We start from the raw sequence: 22,773 nt of genomic DNA on the forward strand, positions 1-22,773 counted from the left end.
TAATCTGGGAGGCAGAGGTTGCAGTGAGCTGAGATCGCACCATCGCATTCCAGCCTGGGCGACAGAGTGAGTGAGACTCCATCTCAAAAAAAAAAAAAAATCACCCTTAGTCACACCAGTTAACATTTTTGAGAAATTCCTTCCTGTCTGTTTGGGTGTGTATCAGTCAGTCCCCAAGCTCCAATTCCCAAGTATGTGTGTGTACAACTTCTGTGTTAAATTTTAAAAATAAAATTGATCAGATTGGTTTTCAATTTAAGATTCACTGCAAATGAACAAACAACAATAACAAACTGCCTGCCAGATCACGAATCCTGACTCTAGTGAAACTAGGTCATTGATTCATTCAGTAAACACATAAATGTATTTTGATGCAATCTGTGGTGTTGGCATAGCATATACCATAGCATATAGCTATGCTAGCTATGCCAACACTGTATACCCTGAGGTTCATTTCCCCCACTTTGGGTTTTGTGCAGTGTCACATGCACATAGAGTCACAATGTTTTGCTCCCTTGCCGCCTGGCCTTTGATACAGAAAAGCCCAGTGCATGGGCCAGGTATGGTGGCTCACGCCTGTAATCCCAGCACTTTGGGAGGCCAAAGCAGACAGATCACCTGATGTCAGGAGTTCGAGACCAGCCTGGCCAACATCATGTAAACCTGTCTCTACTAAAAAGACAAAAATTAGCCGGGCGTGGTGGTGGGCGCCTGTAATCCCAGCTACTTGGGAGACTGAGGCAGGAGAATCCCTTGAACCTGGGAGGCAGAGGTTGCAGTGAGCTGACATCATTCCATTGTATTCCAGTCTGGATGACGGAGCAAGATTTGATAAGAAAACAAACAAAACAAAAAACCAGGCTGAGTGCGGTGGCTCACACCTGTAATCCCAGCACTTTGGGAGGCCGAGGAGGGTGGATCACCTGATGTCAGGAGGTCGAAACCAGCCTGACCAACATGGTGAAACCCCATCTCTACTAAAAATATAAAATTAGCTGGGCGTGGTGGCGGGCATCTGTAATCCCAGCTACTTAGGAGGCTGAGGCAGGAGAATCGCTTGAACCCGGGAGGTGGAGGTTGCAGGGAGCCAAGATTGCACCATTGCACTCCAGCCTGGGCAAGAAGAGTGAAACTCCATCTCAGAAACAAACAAAACCATGGACTCAAAGTCAAGGTTTAGCTTCTAATTCTAGCTGCATCACACAATGGCTGTGACACCATGGGTAAAACTGCTTGTCCTCTCTTAGCCTTAGTTTCCTCATTTGTAAAATGGAAATAATAACACACCTGCCTCTTTGGGTCACTCTGAGGATTAGATGATGTATATAAAAAACTTAGCTCAGGGCCTGGCATATAGTAACTGCTCATTAAATAAGAGCCAACATTAAGCAAAATTTTGCAGTTCACAGACATCCTTTCAATTCTATTACTTTGTGTATTTGTTTGCCGGTCATTACAGACGTCCTAGGAAGGTGATATGCTCCACATTTTGCAGCTGAGGAAATTATAGGTCCAGAGATGTTAGGTGAGTGACCCAAAGTCACACAGCTAGAGAGGAGTGGTGATGAGGATTGCAGCTCTGGGTCCTGGAAAAGCTCTCATTCTTTTGCACGGCACTGAGATGACCGTCTGTCTCCACCCAATTGCCATTCACTGTGTTCCTCCCGTCAAGAGCCAAGAGGGAGCAGGAGGTGACAGTGCTGAAGAAGGCCCTGGATGAAGAGACGTGGTCCCATGAGGCCCAGGGCCAGGAGATGAGGCAGAAACATGCACAGGCAGTGGAGGAGCTCACAGAGCAGCTTGAGCAGTTCAAGAGGGTAAGTGGTGATGCTTTTTGGTGATGACACATAAGACTGACATCAGCAGCCTCAAATTACTACATGTCAGGGTCTGCATAAAGACAAAAAACAAGTTACGTAAGATTCTAATGATGATGACAGCAGCTTATATTTATTTACAAAACGCTTCCCATACAGGCTGGGTGAGGTGGCTCACACCTGTAATCCCAGTACTTGGGGAGGCTGAGGTGGGAGGATCGCTTGAGCTCAGGAGTTGGAGACCAGCCTGGGCAACATAGTGAGACCTTGTCTCTATCAAAATTTTTAAAAAGTAGGCCAGGCCAGATGTGGTGGCTCAAGCCTGTAATCCCAGCACATTGGGAGGCCAAACCGGGTGGATCACCTGAGGTCAGAAGTTCGAGACCAGCCCGGCCAACATGGCGAAACCCTATCTCTACTACAAATACAAAAAATTAGCTGGGCGTGGTGGTGCATGCCTATAATCCCAGCTACTCGGGAGGCTGAGGCAGGAGAATCACTTGAACCCAGGAGGCGGAGGTTGCAGTGAGCAGAGATCATGCCATTGCACTCCAGCCTGAGCAACACAGCAGGATTCCATCTCAAAAAAAAAAAAAAAAAAATTGGCCAGGCCTGGTAGTGCATTCCTGTGGTCCCAGCTATTTGGGAGGCTGAGGTGGGAGGATCATTTGAGCCTGGGAGGTTGAGGCTGCAGTGAGCCCTGTCTTGCCACTGCACTCTAGCCTGGACGACAGAGTGAGACCTTAATCAAACAATAAAAATAGGCTGGGCATGGTGGCTCACCATGTCTGTAATCCCAGCAATTTGGGAGGCAAGGTGGGCAGATCGCTTGAGTTCAGGAGTTCGAGACCAGCCTGGCCAACATGGTGAAACCCCATCTCTACCAAAAATATAAAGAATTAGTTGGGTGTGGTGGCATGTGCCTGTAATCTTAGCTACTCAGGAGGCTGGGGCAGGAGAATCACTTGGACCCAGGAGGAAGAGGTTGCAGTGAGCTGAGATCGTGCCACTGCACTCCAGTCTGGGCGACAGAGTGAGCCTCCATCTCAAAAAAAAAAAAAAAAGAATGAATAGAAATGCTTCTCATACAGTATGTCAGTTAATCTTCACAACCACCCTGTGAGACGTGTACTATTAAACTCATTTTACAAGCAAAGAAACTGAGGTCCAAGGTGCCTAGAGGTGAAGAGACTTACCCAAGGTCACACTGCTGGTAAGTGACAGAGCCATGATTTGCACCCAGACAGTCTGGCCCTAGACCCCACTTTCTGGCCTCTACAGGACTGAAGGCCTATAGGATGGGTGGGGCCTATTAATATACTGCCCTTCAGGGATAAGCAAAGGTGTAACAACACTTTTGGGGAGATTTAAATGAAACTTAAAACTGGGATCATTCTATACACTTTAATTTCTCTGCAGACTGGAGGAAGGCCAGGCATGGCGGCTCATGCCTCCCGTAATCCTCGCACTTTGGGAGGCCAAGGAGGGAGGATTGCTTGAGCCCAGGACTTTCAGATCAGCCTGGGCAACATAGCGATTTTTCTTTTGTAAAAAAAAGACTGGAGGAAACTTGTCATTATTTGATTTCAATGGCAGAGCAGCTCTCTCCGGCATAATTTGAGAATGACTAGGTCAAATCACTCTCATTTTGTTGGACTCTGCGGTGTATGGGAGTGGGAGCTGGTAAATAGCAGTACTGAATGCTGAATCTTGGGTGCTCTTCGCTCCTTTGGGGTAGTTCCTGTGCTTCATTCCCCAGGGTTAGTTTTTTAGCTTGCGACCTTCTGCCAGATTGTTTTCCTGAAAGCCTGAGTTACATCACCCTCAGCGTTCCAGCTCCTCCACATCCCCTTCAGTGGAAGCTTTTGGTTCTGCTAGATTAAGTGGGTGCAGCATTGCCTAAAAATTGTTGGGAGTTTGCATTTGGTTCTATCACTAGTGTATTAGTCCGTTGTTGCACTGCTCTACAGAAATACCCAAGATTGGATTATTTGTTTATTTTTTGAGCAATGGAGTCTTACTCTGTCACTCAGGCTGGAGTTCAGTGGCGTGATCTTGGCTTACTGCAACCTCCACCTCCTGGGTTCAAATGATTCTCCTGCCTCAGCCTCCCAAGTAGCTGGGACTACAGGCACACACCACCATGCCCGGCTAATTTTTTTTTTTTTTTTTAGTAGAGATGGGGTTTCGCCATATTGGCCAGGCTGATCTCGAATTCCTGACCTCAGGTGATCCACCTGCCTTGGCCTCCCAAAGTGCTGAGATGAAAGGTGTGAGCCACTGCACCCACGCTGAGATTGGGTAATTTATAAAGAAGAGAGGTTTAATTGGCTCACGGTTCTGCAGGCTGTACAGAAAGCATAGCAGCTTCTGCTTCTGGGGAGGCCTCAGGAAACTTACCATCATGGTAGAAGGCAAAGGGGAAGCAGCCATGTTTAAATGACCAGAGCAGGCAGAAGAGAGAGAATGGGGAGGTGCCAGACACTTTTAAACAACCAGATCTAACGAGGGCAGCACCAAAGGGATGGTGCTGAACCATTAGAAACTGCCCCCAAAGGCCAGGCACAGTGGCTTATGCTTGTAATCCCAGCACTTTGGGAGGCCGAGATAGGTGGATCACCAAGTCAGGAGTTCAAGACTAGCCAGACCAACATAGTGAAACCCCATCTCTACTAATAATACATAAAATTAGGCCAGGCGCAGTGGCTTACGCCTGTAATCCCAGCACTTTGGGAGGCCGAGGCAGGCAGATCACCTGAGATCAGGAGTTTGAGATCAGCCTGGGCAACACGGTGAAACCCTGTCTCTACTAAAAATACAAAAATTAGCCGGGCGTGGTAGTGCACGCCTGTAATCCCAGCTACTCAGGAGGCTGAGGCAGGAGAATCGCTTGAACCTGGGAGGTGGAGGTTGCAGTGAGTCGAGATCACGCCATTGCACTCTAGCCTGGGCAACAAGATTAAATCTCCGTCTCGCCAAAAAAAACAAAAACAAAAACCATAAAATTAGCTGGGGGTGTGGTGGCGGGTGCCTGTAATCTCAGCTACTCAGGAGGCTGAAGCAGGAGAGTCACCTGAACCGGGGAGGTGGAGGTTGCAGCGAGCCGAGATCGTGCCACTGCAATCCAGCCTGGGTGACAGACAGTGCAAGACTCTGTCACAAAAAAATAAACAAAAAAAAAAAACTGCCCCCATGATCCAGTCACCTCCCACCAGCCCCCAGTGTTCACCTTGATTGGTTCTTACAGTTTGGATCTGCATCCCCACCCAAATCTCATGTTCCGCTGTAATCCAATAGAACATGAGATTACAATTGAACATGAGGTTTGGGTGGGGACACAGATCTAAACTGAATCAACTAGTCAAGGTGAACAGTCTTCCACGTGGTGGTTTACTGAACAGCTTTCTGGGGCTGGTTCATTGCCTGGTCTGTTGGAACCTCAAGTGTTACTTTATATAAAAATAATAAGTAAAATAATACAATAAAAAGTGTAGCACTTATGTGCCAGACACTATTCCAAGTGCTTTACAAATGAATTTCATTTCACCTGTGGCCCCTGTTAATGTACAAATTTCCAGCCTGCCCTTGATCCTGATGGAGGTGGTCTTGGGAGGACCATCTGAAAAGCACTGTACGGGACTGAGCTCACCCTCACTCTCCAAATGAATCAATGGACTCTTACTACTTGTTGAGTGGGATCTAAATACTAACCCTCAACAATTTGTCAACTCTCTATGTATTTTGGACAAATTGGATTTTGCTAGTTGTAACTATGACATACATTTCCCCATTCAATTGGATTCCTTTTATTATGTTCAAAAGTTACTTTTTATTTTTTAAAAACTGTTTGTTTTTAGAGACAAGGTCTTACTCTGTCACCCAGGCTGCAGTGCAGTGGTCTCCAGATGTCAGCTCCAGATGGGCATTTTTGTCTTTTCTATTGACTGCTGTATCCTCAGTAGGTAAAACAGTGCATAGCAGGTGCTGAACAAATATTTGGCATCCATTGTAAAAAAAAACAAAAAAACAAAAAAAAAAACAGAAAGAGAAAGATATAAAATGAAAAGTATATTGTCCTCTCTTCCATCAGTTCCTCTCTTCCAAAGTGACAGTTTTATGTATGCTTTTAGAGAAAAATGGACAAGCATATAGGTATTTAAAAATACTTTGACAGATTTAAATGGAATCATACTGTACATAGTGTTCTCTTTCCTGTAGTTAATAATATATAATCTTGGTTCGTTCATTCTGATCTACTTCATTTTAGTTTTTTTGGGGGGTTTTGTTTTGTTTTGAAATGGGGTCTCGCTCTGTCCCCCAGGCTGGAGTACTGTGGTGCAATCATAGCTCACTGCAGCCTTGAACTCCTGGGCCCAAGCAATCCTCCTGCTTTAGCTTCCTAAGTAGCTGGGACTCCAGGTGCACCGCTACCACTCCCAGCTTGTTTCCTTTGCGTTCATGATGGATGCTTGTCTGACGTGTGGATGTGCCCTGCTGGAATTACCCTTTCTCCCATTCCTTGCAAAAACAGGTTGTTCCTCGTTTTTTCTGCTATTATGATCCATGCTACACTGAAAGTTCTGGTACCTGTCCTGGGGTACGGTAATGGGTCTATCCCTGCCTAGCTGGCTTTGAAAAGTTTAAAGACAACAGTGCAACTTACCATTTTGCAAAGTTGGCTGCAGATCAGGAGACCATACAGAGATGGACTTTGGAAATTCCCTTTTAAGCACAATTAAAAACAGTTAGTGGTGAAGGATGACTTCAGATCATGCCCCATGTTTGTTTTCTCTTTCTGTCTTTTTATTAACTGTGTCATTCTTTTCGTAATGTTGTGCTCATTACAACTATTCCTTCTTGGTCAGGTTGGCAAATTATATGTTTTTCTGGCAAGTTTCTGTGAAGCAGAGTTAAACATGTTTATGAATGTGAACTTTTCTGTTAAACTACCACCTGCTTCATCTTAGCTGAGTTGCAGGTGGAATGTGTAAGGAAGCTCTAGCCGTTTCAGCATTTGCGAAAGTGTGTTCATGCTGACACTGAATTTTCTTAGTCTTGCCTTACATCTCCCAGGGTCTGGAACTGCAGGAGAGATGGTGTTCAAATTCAAGCCTGCATCAGAATCACCTGGAGAGCTTGTTATTATATTTTATTATTTATTTATTTATTGAGATGAAGTCCCAGTCTGTCACCCAGGCTGGACTGCTGTGGCACGATCTTGGCTCACTGCAATCTCCACCTCCCGGGTTCAAGCGATTCTTCCACCTCAGCCTCCGAGTAGCTGGGATTACAGGCGTGCAGCAACCATGCTCAGCTAATTTTTAAAATATCTTTAGTAGAGATGGTGTTTCACCATGTTGGCCAGGCTGGTCTCGAACTCCTGACCTCAGGCGATCCGCCCGCCTTGGCCTCCCAAAGTGCTGGGATTACAGGCGTGAGCCACTGTGCTGGCTGCTAGCTTGTTACTATAAAACTCAGCTTTCTGGGCCCCACCCAAATTTTCAGCTTTAGTAGGTCTGGGTGGGGCCTGAGTATTTGCATTCCTAACATATCCCTAGGTGCTGCTGCTTCTGGTTCAGGTCGACATGTAGAGACACTGGAGTGGATCCTCACTGCCTAAAGTATGGTCCGTGGACCAGCAGCCATGGCATCACCTGGTGCTTGTTAACAGTGCAGAATTTCAGGCCTCAGCCCAGATCCACTGAAACTGAATCTGAGTTGTAACTAGTTCTCTAGGTGGTGTGTATGCACATTAAATTTCGAGAGAGACTGGCAGAAAGTAGGAGTAAAGAAACTTTTTCTGTAAATACTTTCGGAATTCTGGGCCATACAGTCTCTGTCACAAATACCAGTCTCTTCCAGCATAGTGCAAAAACAGCCTTAGATAATACGGAAATCGATGGGTGTGGCTGTGTTCCTGTAAAAAAGTATTTAGAGACACCAAAATTTGAATTTTATAGAATTTGCATGTGTCATGTAATATTCTTTTGATTTTTTTAACTTTTAAAAAATATGAAATCTGGCTGGGCGCAGGGGCTCATGCCTGTAATCTCAGCACTTTGGGAGGCCGAGGTGCTTGAGGCTAGGAGATTGAGACCAGCCTGGCCAACATGGTGAAACCTCGTCTATACTAAAAATACAAAAATTAGCTGGAAGTGGTGGTGCGCACCTGTGGTCATAGCTACTCGGGAGGCTGAGGCAGGAGGATCAGTTCAACCCAGGAGGCAGAAGTTGCAGTGAGCCAAGATCATACCACACACTCCTGGCTGGGCAACAGAGTGAGACCCTTTCCCACTGCCCCCTCCACCCACCCCCCCAAAAAAAAAATTAGCCAGGTGTGGTGGAGCATGCCGGTCATCCCAGCTTTTTGGGAGGCTGAGGTACGGGAATCGTTTGAACCTGGGAAGCGGAGATCGCACTGAGCTGAGGTCATGCCACTGCACTCTAAGCCTGGGCAACAGAACAAGACTGTCTCAAAAAAAATTTAAAAAATGAAATCAATGCTGAGCTCATGGGCTGTATGTAAACAGGTGTGGGCCAAATGTGGACCTGAGCCATCCTTGGCCAGCCCCTGGCTTAGAAGACTGGAATGTTCTTCTGAGAGTCAGGACACCTGCCACATTCTACTGCCAGCTCACAGTGTGACCCCAAAGCTGGTCATCTCACCTCGCTGGCTCTAGATTTTGTCACATGGAAAATGAAGGGGTTAGGTTCCAAGCATGTCAAATACTGGGCCCTGTCCTCCCTCCTCATGCCCACAGCAGACACCCACAGTCACTCATGGGGTTCTTTCCCACTGAGTTATGCTCAAGCAGCCCTCCAGGTGACTGGTGCCAGTGGCCTAGAGTTGAGCAAGAAATGGCATCTCGTTGCCCTTCTGTAACTCCATGTTCCCTAAGATCACTTCCAGCTCCAGTGCCCCTGCATTCTGCCTTGTACATTGCATTCTTCTTACACTCCAATACCTCGACTTTACTGGGGTGCATTGACAAACTCTCTCTTTTTTTGTTTTTTAGGACCGAGTCTCGCTCTGTCACCCAGGCTGAAGAGCAGTGGTGCCATCTTAGCTCAAAGCAACCTCCACCTCTGATTTCAAGCAATTCTCCTGCCTCAGCTGCCCAACTATCTGGGATTACAAACACGCACCACCATGCCTTGTTAATTTTAATATTTTTGGTAGAGACGGGTTTTTGTCATGTTCGCCAGGCTGGTCTCGAACTCCTGACCTCAAGTGATCCACCTGCCTTGGCCTCCCAACGTGCTGGGATTACAGGTGTGAGCCACCGCGCCTAGACTCTCCTTTTTTTTGAGAAGGAGTCTTGTGATCTTAGCTCACTGCAATCTCCGCCTCTTGGGTTCAAGCGATTCTCCTGCCTCAGCCTCCCGAGTAGCTGGGATTACAGGCGCCCACTACCATGCCCAGCTAAGTTTTGTATTTTTAGTAGAGACGGGGTTTCACCAAGGTTCAAGCAATTCTCCTGCCTCAGCATCCGAGTAGCTGGGATTACAGGCACATGCCACCATGCCAAGCCAATTTTTTGTATTTTTAGTAGAGACGGGGTTTAGCCATGTTGGCCAGGTTGGTCTCAAACTCCTGGCCTCTAGTGGTCCACCCATCTCGGCCTCCCAAAGTGCTGGGATTACAGGCATGAGCCACCATGCCCAGTCGGTCTTACTTTAAAAAGTAGAAAGTAATGTATTTACATATGGTGAAACATAACTAAAGCTGCACCAGATGGTATTCATACAGCCAGATTTCTCCACACGTGGCCACCTCAGCCTTCTGACATTTGCCAACAGGTCATCCTTTGTCCCTGTGTTGTAGGGCCTGGCCTGCACATTGTAGGATGTTTCCCAGCATCTGTGGCCTCTACCTGCCAGATGCTAAGTCGTACCTCTCCCTGTTCTTCCCAGTGGTGACAATGGAAAATGGCTCCAGGCATTGCGAAGTGTCCCCTTGGGGGACAGAATTCTCCCATTTGAGAAGCGCAGTCCATAGTGAAAGGCCCAAGCCCTTCCTCCTAACACCAGTCACCTTGCTTCCCTCTCTCCATGTTTCTTGTGTGTTTTTCCAGAGTCTATGTCTGTATCACTGTAATGGTGGATACATGTCATACATGTAGTTATGGTTACTTGATTCTGTTTACTTTACTTTGATACAAGTGATAGTAAGAGTCATACATAAATACATACAAAATGGCTTTTTTTTCTTTTCTTTTTTTTTTTTTTTTTTTGTTTGAGATGGGGTCTCACACTGCCGCCCAAGCTGGAGTGCAGTGACATGATCTTGGCTCACTGCAACCTCTGCCTCCCAGGCTCAAGTGATCCTCCAACCTCAGCCTCCCAGGCAGCTGGGACTGCAAGCATGCACCACCATGCCCACCTAATTTCTGTAATTTTTGCAGAGACAGGGTCTCACTTTGTTGCCCAGGATGTTTTCAAACTCTTGAGCTCGAGCAATCCGCCTGCCTCTGTCTCCCAAAGTGCTGGGATTCTAGGTATGAGCCACTGCGCCCGGCCTTGATGGCATTTTGAAAGGTCTTCTCTTAGAGGAAAAGACACAAGCCAGAGGGCACTGGTGATGAGGTTTGGTCTGTGCCTTGTGTCCCGCTGAGGAGGGGATGGGCAGTGTGTTCTCACCGCTTTTTGCTCTGCACATTGGATTCGTTGGCAAAACCCAGTTTCCAGGCTGTCACCAAACTTTGCTTATCACTTCCTGCCCTGTTCCCCATTAGGAAACCACAGCAGAAGATGCTTAAGAGCAGGACTGGCTTTTCTTCTCTTTTTTTTTTCTTTCTTTCTTTCTTTTTTTTTTTTTTTTTTAAAGAGACAGGGTCTTGTTTTGCTGCCCAGGCTGGAGTACAGTGGCTTGATCATGGCTCACTGCAACCTCCAACTCCTGAGCTAAAGTGATCCTCCTGCCTCAGCCTCTGGAGTAGCTGGGATTACAGATGTGAGATACTGAACCCAGCTACCAGCTTTACTTAACCTTTTCTTGACCTTTCTTGCCATTGAGTTTCCCGGAGTTTCCAGAGACAGAGTTTGTTGAGCTGTTTGGCAAGAAACAGATGGGCCTGGGTGTCAGTTGGGGAGACCTTGTCCTGGCCGAGGCATCGAAGACTCTGACTACATTAGGATAAAATATGTGGCCTTCAGTTCCCCTGGAAGGTGCCTGAGTGTTTTTTCCACTGGTGCATTCCTGTGCTTCAAAGACGATGAGGTGTTTACCCAGCGGTAGGTGTGATGGAACACAGAGGCCGGGGAAGGCCAGGGATGCCATCCAGGGACTGATGGGACTGTTTTTCTGGAATAGCAAACCGGGCATTTACCACATCCACCTAATGCACTTTCCTAAAATAGCATCACCAGGCAGCTGTCAATATTTAACATTTTCTGTCTTGGATGATTTGTGAGCTTCTTGCCTTCTGTTTACCCTGAATCTCCCTTTGTTAGAATAATTCATCATTTTCTATGGTAATGATCTGTCCTGTAGTTCTCTGCTGATCATATCCTAGGGTCCACAGAGACACGGCTATGACCATGTCATTTTATTTATTTATATATTTATACATTTCTGTATTTTTGAGACGGAGTCTCATTCTGCCGCCCAGGCTGGAGTGCAGTGGCACAATCTCAGCTCACTGCAACCTCCACCTCCCGGGTTGAGCTGGTTCTCCTGTCTCAGCCTCCCGAAGAGCTGGGATTACAGGTGTGTGCCACCACACCCAGCTAATTTTTTGTCTTTTTAGTAGAGATGGGGTTTCACCATGTTGGCCAGGCTGGTCTCAAACTCCTGACCTCAAGTGATCCACCCACCTTGGCCTCCCAAAGTGCTGGGATTGCAGGCGTGAGCCACCACGCACAGTCAGACCTTGTCATTTTGTGCTTGTACCCCCAAAGCATAGGGAACTTGGCAAATAGTTCATGCTCTGTAAATGTATGTAGGTAAATGAATAAATACATGAATGAATGAGAGGTTGAAATAAATCATATTAATTAGGAACTGTCTTGCAAGTAACAGAAACCTAGCTGAAATCAACTAGAGTAAGAGAAGAGGGGGATTTTTGAGTCACAAAACTGAAAAGTTTAGAAAAAGACTTTTAAGTATGAATGGGGTTCCAGGCATGGCTGGATCTAGGAGTTCCCAAGATAATGTTGGGAATAACAGTGTCTCTGACTCTCAGCTCTGTTTTCTTGATGGTGGTTTCTTTATTAGCTGGAAGTTTCCTGATCATCCTGTCACCTCAGCAACCCCTGTGAACAGAGAGTCTTACTCTTTTCCCCTAATAGTTCCTGCAAAGCTATGGGATTGAGTCTCATTGGTTGTGGTCGATCACATGCTTCTTCCTGAACCAGTCACTGAGGCCGGGGAGATAGGATGCGTGGGTCAGCCAGGGCTGGGTCATGTCTTTCAGGGCTTGGGGCCAAGGTAGGGGGTGAGGGAGGAGGTTCATCTGTGGCTGAAGCTCATAGGTTGACACTGGGAGAAGTTCAGTTCCCTCAGAGAAAATTGCATGTTGCCATAAACAGAGGAATAGATGCCAGGCAGGCAGTAAGAGCAGATAACTGCACACAGGGCGTCAGGATTTTTAGGGTGGGCTGGAGTGTAGGGGTTCCATTCATTGGTTTTCCACGTTTCTCAGAAAAGGCACCTAGGGGACAGGTGCTCCTCACTGTGTATGAAGGACTTTTGCACCCTTGACCCTTGCCTATTACAAGGCGAACTCCAGTCTCCTCCTGCCTGGAGCCCCAGTCATTGTTCCCATCCTACCAGCCTCTTCGGATTTCCAAACACTGCCTGTAGGGAACCTGTTAAAGCCTGTGCTTCCACTAGACTGTGCATCTCAGGGTTGCCAAGCCCACCTCAGTCCCCAGCGCATGAGGGGTGCTCAGTTAATAACTGAGGGTTGGATGGCTAGATGACCTCCTCCTTCTGGAGAAGCCGGGACCATGGACCTGAAAGGGGCTGCGTGATGTTGTCCTGTCCCCTCTCTGTGTGTGCCCTGTTCTGCCGGCAGCCGGCATTGATTGGTACTTGGCTCACTAAGGGGGCTGGTACGTTTGGGTGGTGAGATGCCTGAGGCCTGGTTTGCTTCACTGCTGAAGAGACACCTCTGATGTGCTCTTCTGCCCTCAGGCAAATTCACCTACCCCTTCCCCACCCATTTATCCACTCCCACCCATCCATCATCTATCCAGCAGACATTCACTGAGCACCATGATCTGGGCTCTGTCCTAGGCTCTGACAATACAGCAGCGAATACTACAGGTAATAATCTCCAGTCATGGAACATTCATTTTCACAGAGAGAAACAGACAAGAAACAATAGATGCAATAAATAAATCCTAGTGCTAGAGAAAGCCATCCTAAGTGCTATAGAAAGAAAACAGTCAGGTCTTTATAATAGGGGCAGCTTGCAGTTTTAAGTAGGGTGGTCCAAGCTCACTGAGAAGGTGACACTTGAGGAAAGACTTGATGGAGGTAAAGAGGCCAACCAGGGAGTAGCAAGAGCATGTGCAAAGGCCCTGGGGCATTACTGTGCCCGTTCATAGGTGGGATAACCATGGAGGCTGAAACAGTGGGAGTGAGGGGAGAGTGACAGATGAGGCCAAATGAGGTACAGGGAAGGGACTTTACAAATCAGCTGGGCCCTGGGATCTGAGTCAGCACTTTGACTTCTACACTAAAAAATAGGTTGACTTTGGAGAGGTACTTTTTAAAAAATTACTTGTTTAGAGATGGGGGCCTCACTCTGTTACCCAGGCTGGTGTGGGGGCACAGTCATAGCTCACTGCAGCCTCGACCTCCTGGGCTCAAATGATTCTTCTGCCTCAGCCTCCCTAGTAGCTAGGACTACAGGTGCATGCCACTATGCCTGACTTATTTTTTATTATTATTATTATTATTATTATTGTTTTGAGATGGAGTCTTGCTCTGTCGCCCACGCTGGAGTGCAATGGTGCAATCTTGGCTCATTGCAACCTCCACCTCCCGGGTTAAAGTGATTCTCCTACCTCAGCCTCCCTAGTAGCTGGGACTACAGGCATGTGCCACCACACCCGGCTAATTTTTGTATTTTTAGTAGAGACAGGGTTTTGCCCTGTCTGACAGGCTGGTCTTGAACTCCTGACTTCAGGTGATCCACCTGCCTTGGCCTCCCAACATGCTGGGATTACAGGCATGAGCCATTGAGCCCAGCCACTTGGCTTATTTTTAAAAAAATTTTGTAGAGACAGAGCCTTGCTTTTTTGCCCCGGCTCAGCTCGAACTTCTGGCCTCAGGTGATCCTCCATCCTCGGCTTCGCAAAGCATTTGGATTACAGGCATGGGCTACCGTGCCTATTGACATTTATTTTTTTAATGGAGGTATAATTCACCATTTAAAAGTGTGCAATTCAGTTGTTTTTTTGTGTAGGTGGTGTGATGCTCACCCATTGGGTTTTTGTGTAGGTGGTGTGATGCTCACCCAGTGGGTTTTTGTGTAGGTGGTGTGAAGGTCACCCAGTGAGCTTTTGTGTAGGTGGTGTGAAGGTCACCCAGTGGGTTTTTGTGTAGGTGGTGTGAAGGTCACCCAGTGGGCTTTTGTGTAGGTGGTGTGACGCTCACCCAGTAGGTTTTTTGTATAAATGATACGACAGTCACCACTAATTCCAGGACATTTTCATTACCCCAAAAGGAAGCCCTGTACCTGTTATCACTTGCTCCCCAAACCTTCCATTCCATCCCAGGCAACCACTAATCTGCTTTCTGTCTGTCTCTGTTTATCTACTGTGGACATTTCATATAAATGGAATCAAACAACAGGTGGCCTTTTCTGACTGTTTCTTTTTTTTTTTGAGACGAAGTTTCTCCCTTGTTGCCCACCTGAAGCGCAATGGCACGACCTTGCCTCACTACAACGTTTGCCTCCTAGGTTCAAGCGATTCTCCTGCCTCAGCCTACTGAGTAGCTGGGATTATAGGCATGCACCACCACTTCTGGCTAATTGTGTATGTTTAGTAGAGATGGAGTTTCTCCATGTTGGTCAGGCTGGTCTGGAACTCCCGACCTCAGGTGATCCGCCTGCTTCGGCCTCCCAGAGTGCTGGGATTTCAGGTGTGAGCCACTCCGCCTGGCCATCTGACTGGTTTCTTAGCGTGATGTTTTCAAGGTTTATCCATGTTTTAGTATGTATAAGAATTTCACTCCTTTTTATGGTTGAGTAGTCTATCATGTAGATACATGTAGACCTTTTGGAGTAAAGAATATCTCTGGGCCGGGCATGGTGGCTCACACCTGTAATCCCAGCATTTTGGGAGGCCGAGGCAGACAGATCACTTGAGGCCAGGAGCTCAAGACCAGCCTGACCAACGTGGCGAAACCCCATCTCTACTAAGAAAAATACAAAAAAATTAGCCAGGCATGGTGGTGGGTGCCTCTAATCCCAGCTACTTGGAGGCTGAGGCATGAGAATCATTTGACCCTGGGAGGCAGAGGTTGCAGTGAGCTGCGATCACACCACTGCACTCCATCTTGTGCAAAAGAATGAGACTTGTGTCTCAAAAAAAAAAAAAAAAAAAAAAAAAAAGTATCTTTAGGTAAGATGCCAGTGTTTCGTTACCGCTTAGAAGATGGGAGCCAGGATGGGTGCAGTGGCTCATGCCTGTAATCCCAGCACTTTAGGTGGCCGAGGCAGGCAGATGGCCTGAGCCCAGGTGTTTGAGAACAGCCTAGGAAGCATAGGGAGACCCTGTCTCTACAACAATAAAAAAATTAGCCGAGCATGGTGGTATGCGCCTGTAGTCCTAGCTGCTCGGGAGGCTGAGGTGGGAGGAATGCTTGGGCCCGGGAGGTCGAGGCTGTGGTGAGCCACGATTGCACCACTGCATCCAGGGATCGTGTGTCCCTGTCGTTTTGAGCACCTTGCCTCCCTCTTGACATTGGAGCCTGGAAAATTTCTGTGCCATGGCTCAGCGTCATCTGTCTTGTTAATGTCAGAGCCAGAACACGAACCAGCTCTGGCTGCCCATGGGACCGGGCTCTCGCTTGTGGGACCACGTTAATAGATTCCTTGGAAGAATGATCTAAGGAATTTGGACCAAATCTTGTAACAAGAAATAAAAACAGCTGCCATCTGTTGAGTTTTACTGTGCTTGGGCCCTGTGCAAATAAGCACCCTACATAAGTGCCAACAGCCCTTAAAAGCCTATCATGACTTCCATTTTATAGATGAGAAAATAGGGGCTCGCCTGGAGAGGTGAAATAACTCAACCAGGGTCCCACAGCGGAAATATGGCAAAATGCATACACTTTGCCTTTTTTTTTTTTTTTATTTTTAAGCTGTATGACCTTCCAGGAAGTAACAATGACTGGCAGTGCTGAGACCCTGAAAATACATGGGACGATGGCCAGATGGCAGGGCTATTTGGGTAGAGTGGGAGAGGCAGCTCCCTTGAATGGTGAGAGGGAGGAGCCAGGTGGCCACCTGGATGGAAGATGATTTCAGGCAGAGGAAACGGCAGGGGCAAAGGCCTGGCTAGGGGATTGTGCTTAGTGCTTTTGAGGAATACTAAGAATGCCCCTCTAGGACATCGCTGAGAAAGTTGATGGGAGAGGCCGGCTCTTTGGGCTCCTGGTCGTTGATTTATCCAGTTCATTCCCGGAATGTTTAGTGAGCACCTGCTATGTGCCAGATACTGCCCCAGGTTTTTCCACGAGCTCCAGCAGCCGGTCAGTTGTGGCCACCTGGGGAGGGCCCGAGCGCGTCTCCAGGGCCTGTCACTGCTCCTAGGATGATGACTCTCACTCAGGGCACAGCAGTCAGCACTGGGCGTTCTGCTTGCAGGTGGCCCTGTGCACATTTGCCGTCTACGTGACCATTGACAAGAACAACATCCTGGATGCCCAGACAGCCTTCGTGTCTTTGGCCTTGTTCAACATCCTCCGGTTTCCCCTGAACATTCTCCCCATGGTCATCAGCAGCATCGTGCAGGTACGGGGGAAGCTTGGGCAACTTCTGAGAGGGGGCCTTGGGGTTCTAGGCCACAAAAGCATGGAAGTGCCCCTGAGCGCAGCCTCTAGATCACACTCCCGATCGGGCTCCATGAGGCCCGGACCAAGGCTGCCATGCTTTTGTCTGGTCATCCCTGAAAGAAAGAAAATGCATTTGACTTCTTGACAGAGAACTCGCACTTGAGTATATGAATCAAGTTTAATGCAGCATGGCTTTCCCATGCTCTGGAAGAATCTTTCCGAAATACTCTGTTCTCTTTTGCTATTCCTCCGCCATTCCTGTCCTTTTTTTCAAAAATGTAGCTCTTGTCTGACTTGATTGATTTTACAACCCACTGATAGGTCTTGACCACCCACGCTTTGAGAAACCCCAACCTTACAGCCAGGCACAGTGGCTCACACCTGTAATCCCACCACTTTGGGAGGCTGAGGCGGGTAGATCACCTGAGGTCAAGAGTTCGAGACCAGCCTGGCCAACATGGTGCAACCTCATCTCTACTAAAAATACAAAAATTAGCCAGGTGTGGTGGCAGGTCCCTGTAATCCCAGCTACTCGGAACACTGAGGCAGGAGAATTGCTTGAGCCCAGGAGGAAGAGGTTGCAGTGAGCCAAGATCGTGCCATTGCATTCCAGTCTGGGTGACACAGCAAAAACTCCGTCTCAAAAAAAAAAAAACAACAAAAAAAAACCCCAACCTTACGGCCGGGCATGGTGGCACGTGCCTGTAATCCCAGCACTTTCGGAGGCCAAGGCAGGTGGATCTCTTAAGCCCAGGAATTTGAGACTAGCCTGGGCAATATGATAAAACCCTGTATGTACAAAAATATATATGTGTGTGTGTGTGTGTGTGTGTGTGTGTGTGTATTTGAAAATTAGCCAGGCATGGTGGTATGCCCCTGTACTCCCAGCTACTCAGAAGGCTGGGGTGGGAGGATCAGCTGAGCTTGGGAAGTTGAGGCTGCAGTGAGTCATAGTCACACCACTACACTCCAGCCTGGGTGAAGGGAGTAAGACCCTGGTTTTTTTGTTTTTTGTTTTTTAAAAACAATGTAGACCCTGTAGAATCTCTAAAATTGCTGCCATTGACTATGTAAGGAGGGGTGGCTTTCTGTTTTGTCACACTTGGGCACTATTGGAAGCTCCTGTCACTTTTCTGCACTATTTTCACATTCTTTTTCCGAGCATTGCGAACATCCATTTTGAAGACTCCATTTTAACTGCATAGACAAATCAACCTTAAAATTTGGTTGTACAACGCTGATTGCAGGCTTTGTCAAAAACAAGAAAATCCATTTTATTATGAAAAATGTCAAGTGTACACAGAAGTAGAATAGCTTAAAGCTTGTAAGGTGGTATTAAAAAAAAAAAGAAAAAAAAAGCCAGGCATGATGGCTCACACCTGCAATCCCAGCACGTTGGGAGACCAAGGCGGGCAGATCAACTGAGGTCAGGAGTTCGAGACCAGCCTGGCCAACATGGGGAAACCCTGTCTCTACTAAAAATACAAAAATTAGCCAGATGTGTTGGTGGGTGCCTGTAATCCCAGCTAATCTGGAGGCTGAGACACGAGAATCGCTTGAACCTGGGAGGTGGAGGTTGCCGAGGTTGCAGTGAGCCGAGATTGCGCCACTGCACTCCAGCCTGGGCGACTGAGTGAGACTCAGTCTCCAAAAAAGGAAATAATACAACATGAACCCCGTGTACACATCACTCAGATTCAACATCAGCATTTTTTGGCTGGGCGCAGTGGCTCACGCCTATAATCCCAGCACTGTGGGAGGCTGAGGTGGTAGGATTGCTTCAGCCCAGGAGTTCAAAATCAGCCTGGGCAACATAATGAGACCCCTGCTCTACAAAAAATAACAAAATGGGTGTGGGGTGCACACCTGCAGTGGCTACATGGGAGGCTGAAGCAGAAGGATCGCTTGAGCCTAGGAGTTTGAGGCTGCAGTGAGTTATGTTTGCACCACTGCACTCCAGCCTGGGCAACAAAGCAAGACTCTGTCTCAAATAAAGAAACCAAGGCTGGGCGCAGTGGCTCATGCCTGTAATCCCAGCACTTCGGGAGGCCGAGGTGGGCAGATCACGAGGTCAGGAGATCGAGACCATCTTGGCTAACACGGTGAAACCCTGTCTCTGCTAAAAATACAAAAAAATTAGCCAAGCGTGGTGGCAGGCGCCTGTAATCCCAGCTACTTGGGAGGCTGAGGCAGGAGAATGTTGTGAACCCGGGAGGTGGAGCTTGCAGTGAGCCGAGATCGCGCCACTGCACTCCAGCCTGGGTGACAGAGCAAGACTCCGTCTCAAAAACAAAAAACAAACCAAAAAACCCAAAACATTTTGCCACAGTTGATTTATCTCATTGTTTTTCAGTATCCCTCCCTTGTCCCTCTTTCCCTTCATTTGTTTTTAATGCTAAACTCTGCTGTCTATCCCTTCATTCTTTCCTTTCTTTGCTGAATAATTTTAAAGCAAATCTCAGACCCCTTACATTCTACCCACAAATATTTCAGCATGCATTTTTTCCTACATAATATAATACCATCATCATGTCTAAGCAAACTAACAATAAGTTTTTACAATAATACTCAGCCCATATCCAAGTTTTCTGGAGTATCTCAGAAATGCCTATCCCATTGAGTTGTTTGAATTGGCTCTGTTGCATTTGCTGTTACATTTCCACAGTCCCTTTTCCACCAGGCCTCTGCCCTTTTATTCTTTTATTTTTATTTTTATTGATTTATTTTTTGAAATGGAGCCTCACTCTGTCGCCCAGGCTGGAGTGCAGTGGCATGATCTTGGCTCACTGCAACCTCCGCCTTCCCAGGTTCAAGTGATTCTTCTGCCTCAGCCTCCCAAGTAGCTGGGATTGCAGGTGTGTGCCACCACGCCAGGCTAATTTTATGTATTATTATTATTTTTTTTTAGCTGAGGCGGGATTTCACCATGTTGGCCAGGCTGGTCTCAAACTCCTGACCTTAAGTGATCTGCCTGCCTCGGCCTCCCAAAGTGCTGGGATTACAGGTTTGAGCTACCGCGCCCAGCCATTCGCCCATTTTTTCTGAAGTACCTTTTGTGGGCTTTTAAAACAAAGCAGAACCAAAACCTGTTTCTTTTTTTTGTTTTGTTTTGTTTAATTCTAAAGTATATGCTGGTTCTAAGAAATGTGGGACCTTCAGAAATAAGGGAGGGTGTGTGCCCTTCCACACCCGGGGAAACCCTTGAAAGTTAACCTTGGTTTTGCAAAAATGCTTTTTAAAAATAACTCTCCCCTGCCATTGCTCTCTGTATAGGCGAGTGTCTCCCTCAAACGCCTGAGGATCTTTCTCTCCCATGAGGAACTGGAACCTGACAGCATCGAGCGACGGCCTGTCAAAGACGGTGTGTGTGTGTTCGGTCCTGGCTTCTGGAAGTGGCCGCCTTTCCATCTCCCACTGGGTCCTCCCTACTTGGATTTCTTTCCCTTGGCTGCCCTCAGATTTGACTCTGCCCAGTCGCTTGTCTGCGAGACCCCAGGGGACAAGGGTTCTGCAGAGCCGGCAGAAGGGAAGGGAAGCCTGGCCTCCTGGGCTTCTGTCCTGTCTCACACTTCCCAGGAGGGTGAACTTGCACTTGCATTTTTGTTTCCTTGCTGAGGGGCAGCAGCTGCTTGAGACTTCCCCCTGGGAGTCACTTTCCAAGGCTTTGACCTTGATTCTATTCTGGGCTAAATGAGGACTCTGGAGGCTGGCCAGCCTCCACCACCCACAAGCTGTGTAGACTTAGGTCTGAGCCTCAGTTTTATCTAGATAAGGGAAACAAAAGTATCTTTCTTTGGCTGAGTGTTACTTGGATTTTTTTTTTTTTTTTTTTTTTTTTTTTTTTTTTTAGACAGGGTCTCATTCCATTTCCCAGGCTGGAGTGCAGTGGCTCAGTCACAGCTGTCACTGCAGCCTTGATTTCACGGGCTCAGGTGATCCTCTGACCTTAGCCTCCCAAGTAGCTGGAACTACAGGCACACACAGCACCATACTTGGATAATTTTTTGGTATGTTTTCTAGAGGCAGGGTTTCGCCATGTTGTCCAGGCCGGTCTCAAACTCCTCAGCTCAAGCAATCCACCTGCCTCAGCCTCCCAAAGTGCTGGGCTTATAGGCATGAGCCATTTCTCCTGGCCTTTTTTTTTTTTTTTTCAATATTAAATTTTTTTATTTGGAGAGACAAGGTCTTGCTTTATTTGGAGAGACAAGGTCTTGCTTTGTTCCTCAAGTTGGTCTTGAGCTCCTGGGCTCAAGGATCCCTCTGCCTCAGCCTCCCAAAGTGCTGGGATGACAGATGTGAGCCACTGCACCTGGCCATGTATTTTTATTGGCAGGTTTGTTTGTTTTGTAGCTTGTTAATTTATCATTTCCCAGCCCATCCCCCTGAGCCAGGGATGTTGTTTGTAACCATCTCTCTAGGCACTTAATAATAAACATTAGGCCGGGCACAGTGGCTCACGCCTGTAATCCCAGCACTTTAGGGAGCTGAGGCAGGTGGATCACTTGAGGTCAGGAGTTCGAGACCAGCCTGGCCAACATGGTGAAACCCCGTCTCTACTGAAAATACAAAAATTAGCTGGACATTTTGTTGGGCACCTGTAATCCCAACTACTCGGGAGGCTGAGGCAGGAGAATCACTTGAACCCAGGAGGCGGAGGTTGCAGTGAGCCAGGATCGCACCACTGCACTCCAGCCAGGGCAACAGAGTGAGACTCCATCTCAAAAATAATAATAATAATAATAAATATTAATGGCACTAAGTGCAGTGACACGTTCACTTATAAAGCCCCTGTCATGCACATTCTGTTCCAAGGATGTCAGTGTCCCAACTTGTCCATTACTCACCATGGCACCCCTGGAGGAGGGTGATGGAAACCCCCATTTTTCAGATGAAGAAACTGGTCTCTGAAACTTGCCTGAGATTGCACAGCTGATCAAAAGAAGAACCAGCATTCACACCCACAGCCCATCGGTAGAGTCCATGCTCTTCCTGGCCATAGGGTGTTGCCTCACTGAGATTTACTGAGCACCTACTATGTGCCAAGCATTGTGAGAAGTGCTCTGTGTGCACTGCCTCATAGACACCCCACCACAGCCCTCTGAAGTTGATTGCATGATTGTCAGCCGTATTTTACAGATGAAAAAGTGAGGCACAGGCTGGGTGCAGTGGCTCGTACCTATAATCCTAGTACTTTGGGAGGCCAAGGCTGGAGGATTGCTTGAGGCCAGGAGTTTGAGACCACCTTGGGTAATGTAGTGAGACCTCGTCTCTACAAAAATTAAAAAATTCACCAGGCATGGTGGTGCACCTGTAGTCATAGTTACTTGAGAGGCTGAGGCAGGAGGATTGGCTGAGCCTAGGAGTTCAAGGCTATAGTGAGCTATGATTATGCCACTGTACTCCAGCCTGGGCATCAGAGTGAGACCCTGTCTCAAAAAAAAAAAAAAAAGCACAGAGAAGTTAAGTAACTTGCTCGTGGCTACCCAGCTATGAAGTGGTAGCCCCAGGATTCAAACCCATACAGTCTGGCTCCAGAGTCCAGTGAATATGGTCAGAAGATTGAATGTGTGTAAATGTCAGTTATACCACGTGAGCTGTGTCTGGCACCTCGTAGGCACTCAGGTATCTTTAGTGGCACCTAAAACATTTGACATGTTTGACATAGCACCTGGTGCATAGAAGATGCTAAACAGATCGTGGGAGTTGTCATTTCTCTGGTCTGAGCGAGATGGTCTCAGCATCTTCAGCTCAGCCCCCTGGTGTGGGGTTTCTTATCCTGGACGCTACTGATATCTGGAGATACACTGTTCTTTGTGGTTGGGGACTGTCCTGTGCACTGTGGGATGTTGAGCAGCAACCCTGGACTCTACCCATTAGATACAGTAGTACCCACCCCAATTTTGACAACCAAAAATGGCTCCAGACATTGCCAGATGTGCCTTG

General features: G+C 47.4%; 1 protein-coding gene across 1 annotated transcript in view; it reads left to right on the forward strand.

Moving 5' to 3' along the window:
- LOC129009332 (myosin-11-like) overlaps positions 1-22,773 on the forward strand; it is a 144,667-nt gene that overhangs the window by 105,864 nt on the left and 16,030 nt on the right. The window contains 3 exon segments of the mRNA XM_054442080.2: positions 1,673-1,817; positions 16,643-16,789; positions 20,104-20,191. Coding sequence (XP_054298055.1) covers positions 1,673-1,817; positions 16,643-16,789; positions 20,104-20,191 — 380 coding nt within the window.

The sequence above is a fragment of the Pongo pygmaeus genome, chromosome 10 (assembly GCF_028885625.2).
Source record: "Pongo pygmaeus isolate AG05252 chromosome 10, NHGRI_mPonPyg2-v2.0_pri, whole genome shotgun sequence".
NCBI classification, from domain to species: Eukaryota; Metazoa; Chordata; class Mammalia; order Primates; family Hominidae; genus Pongo; species Pongo pygmaeus.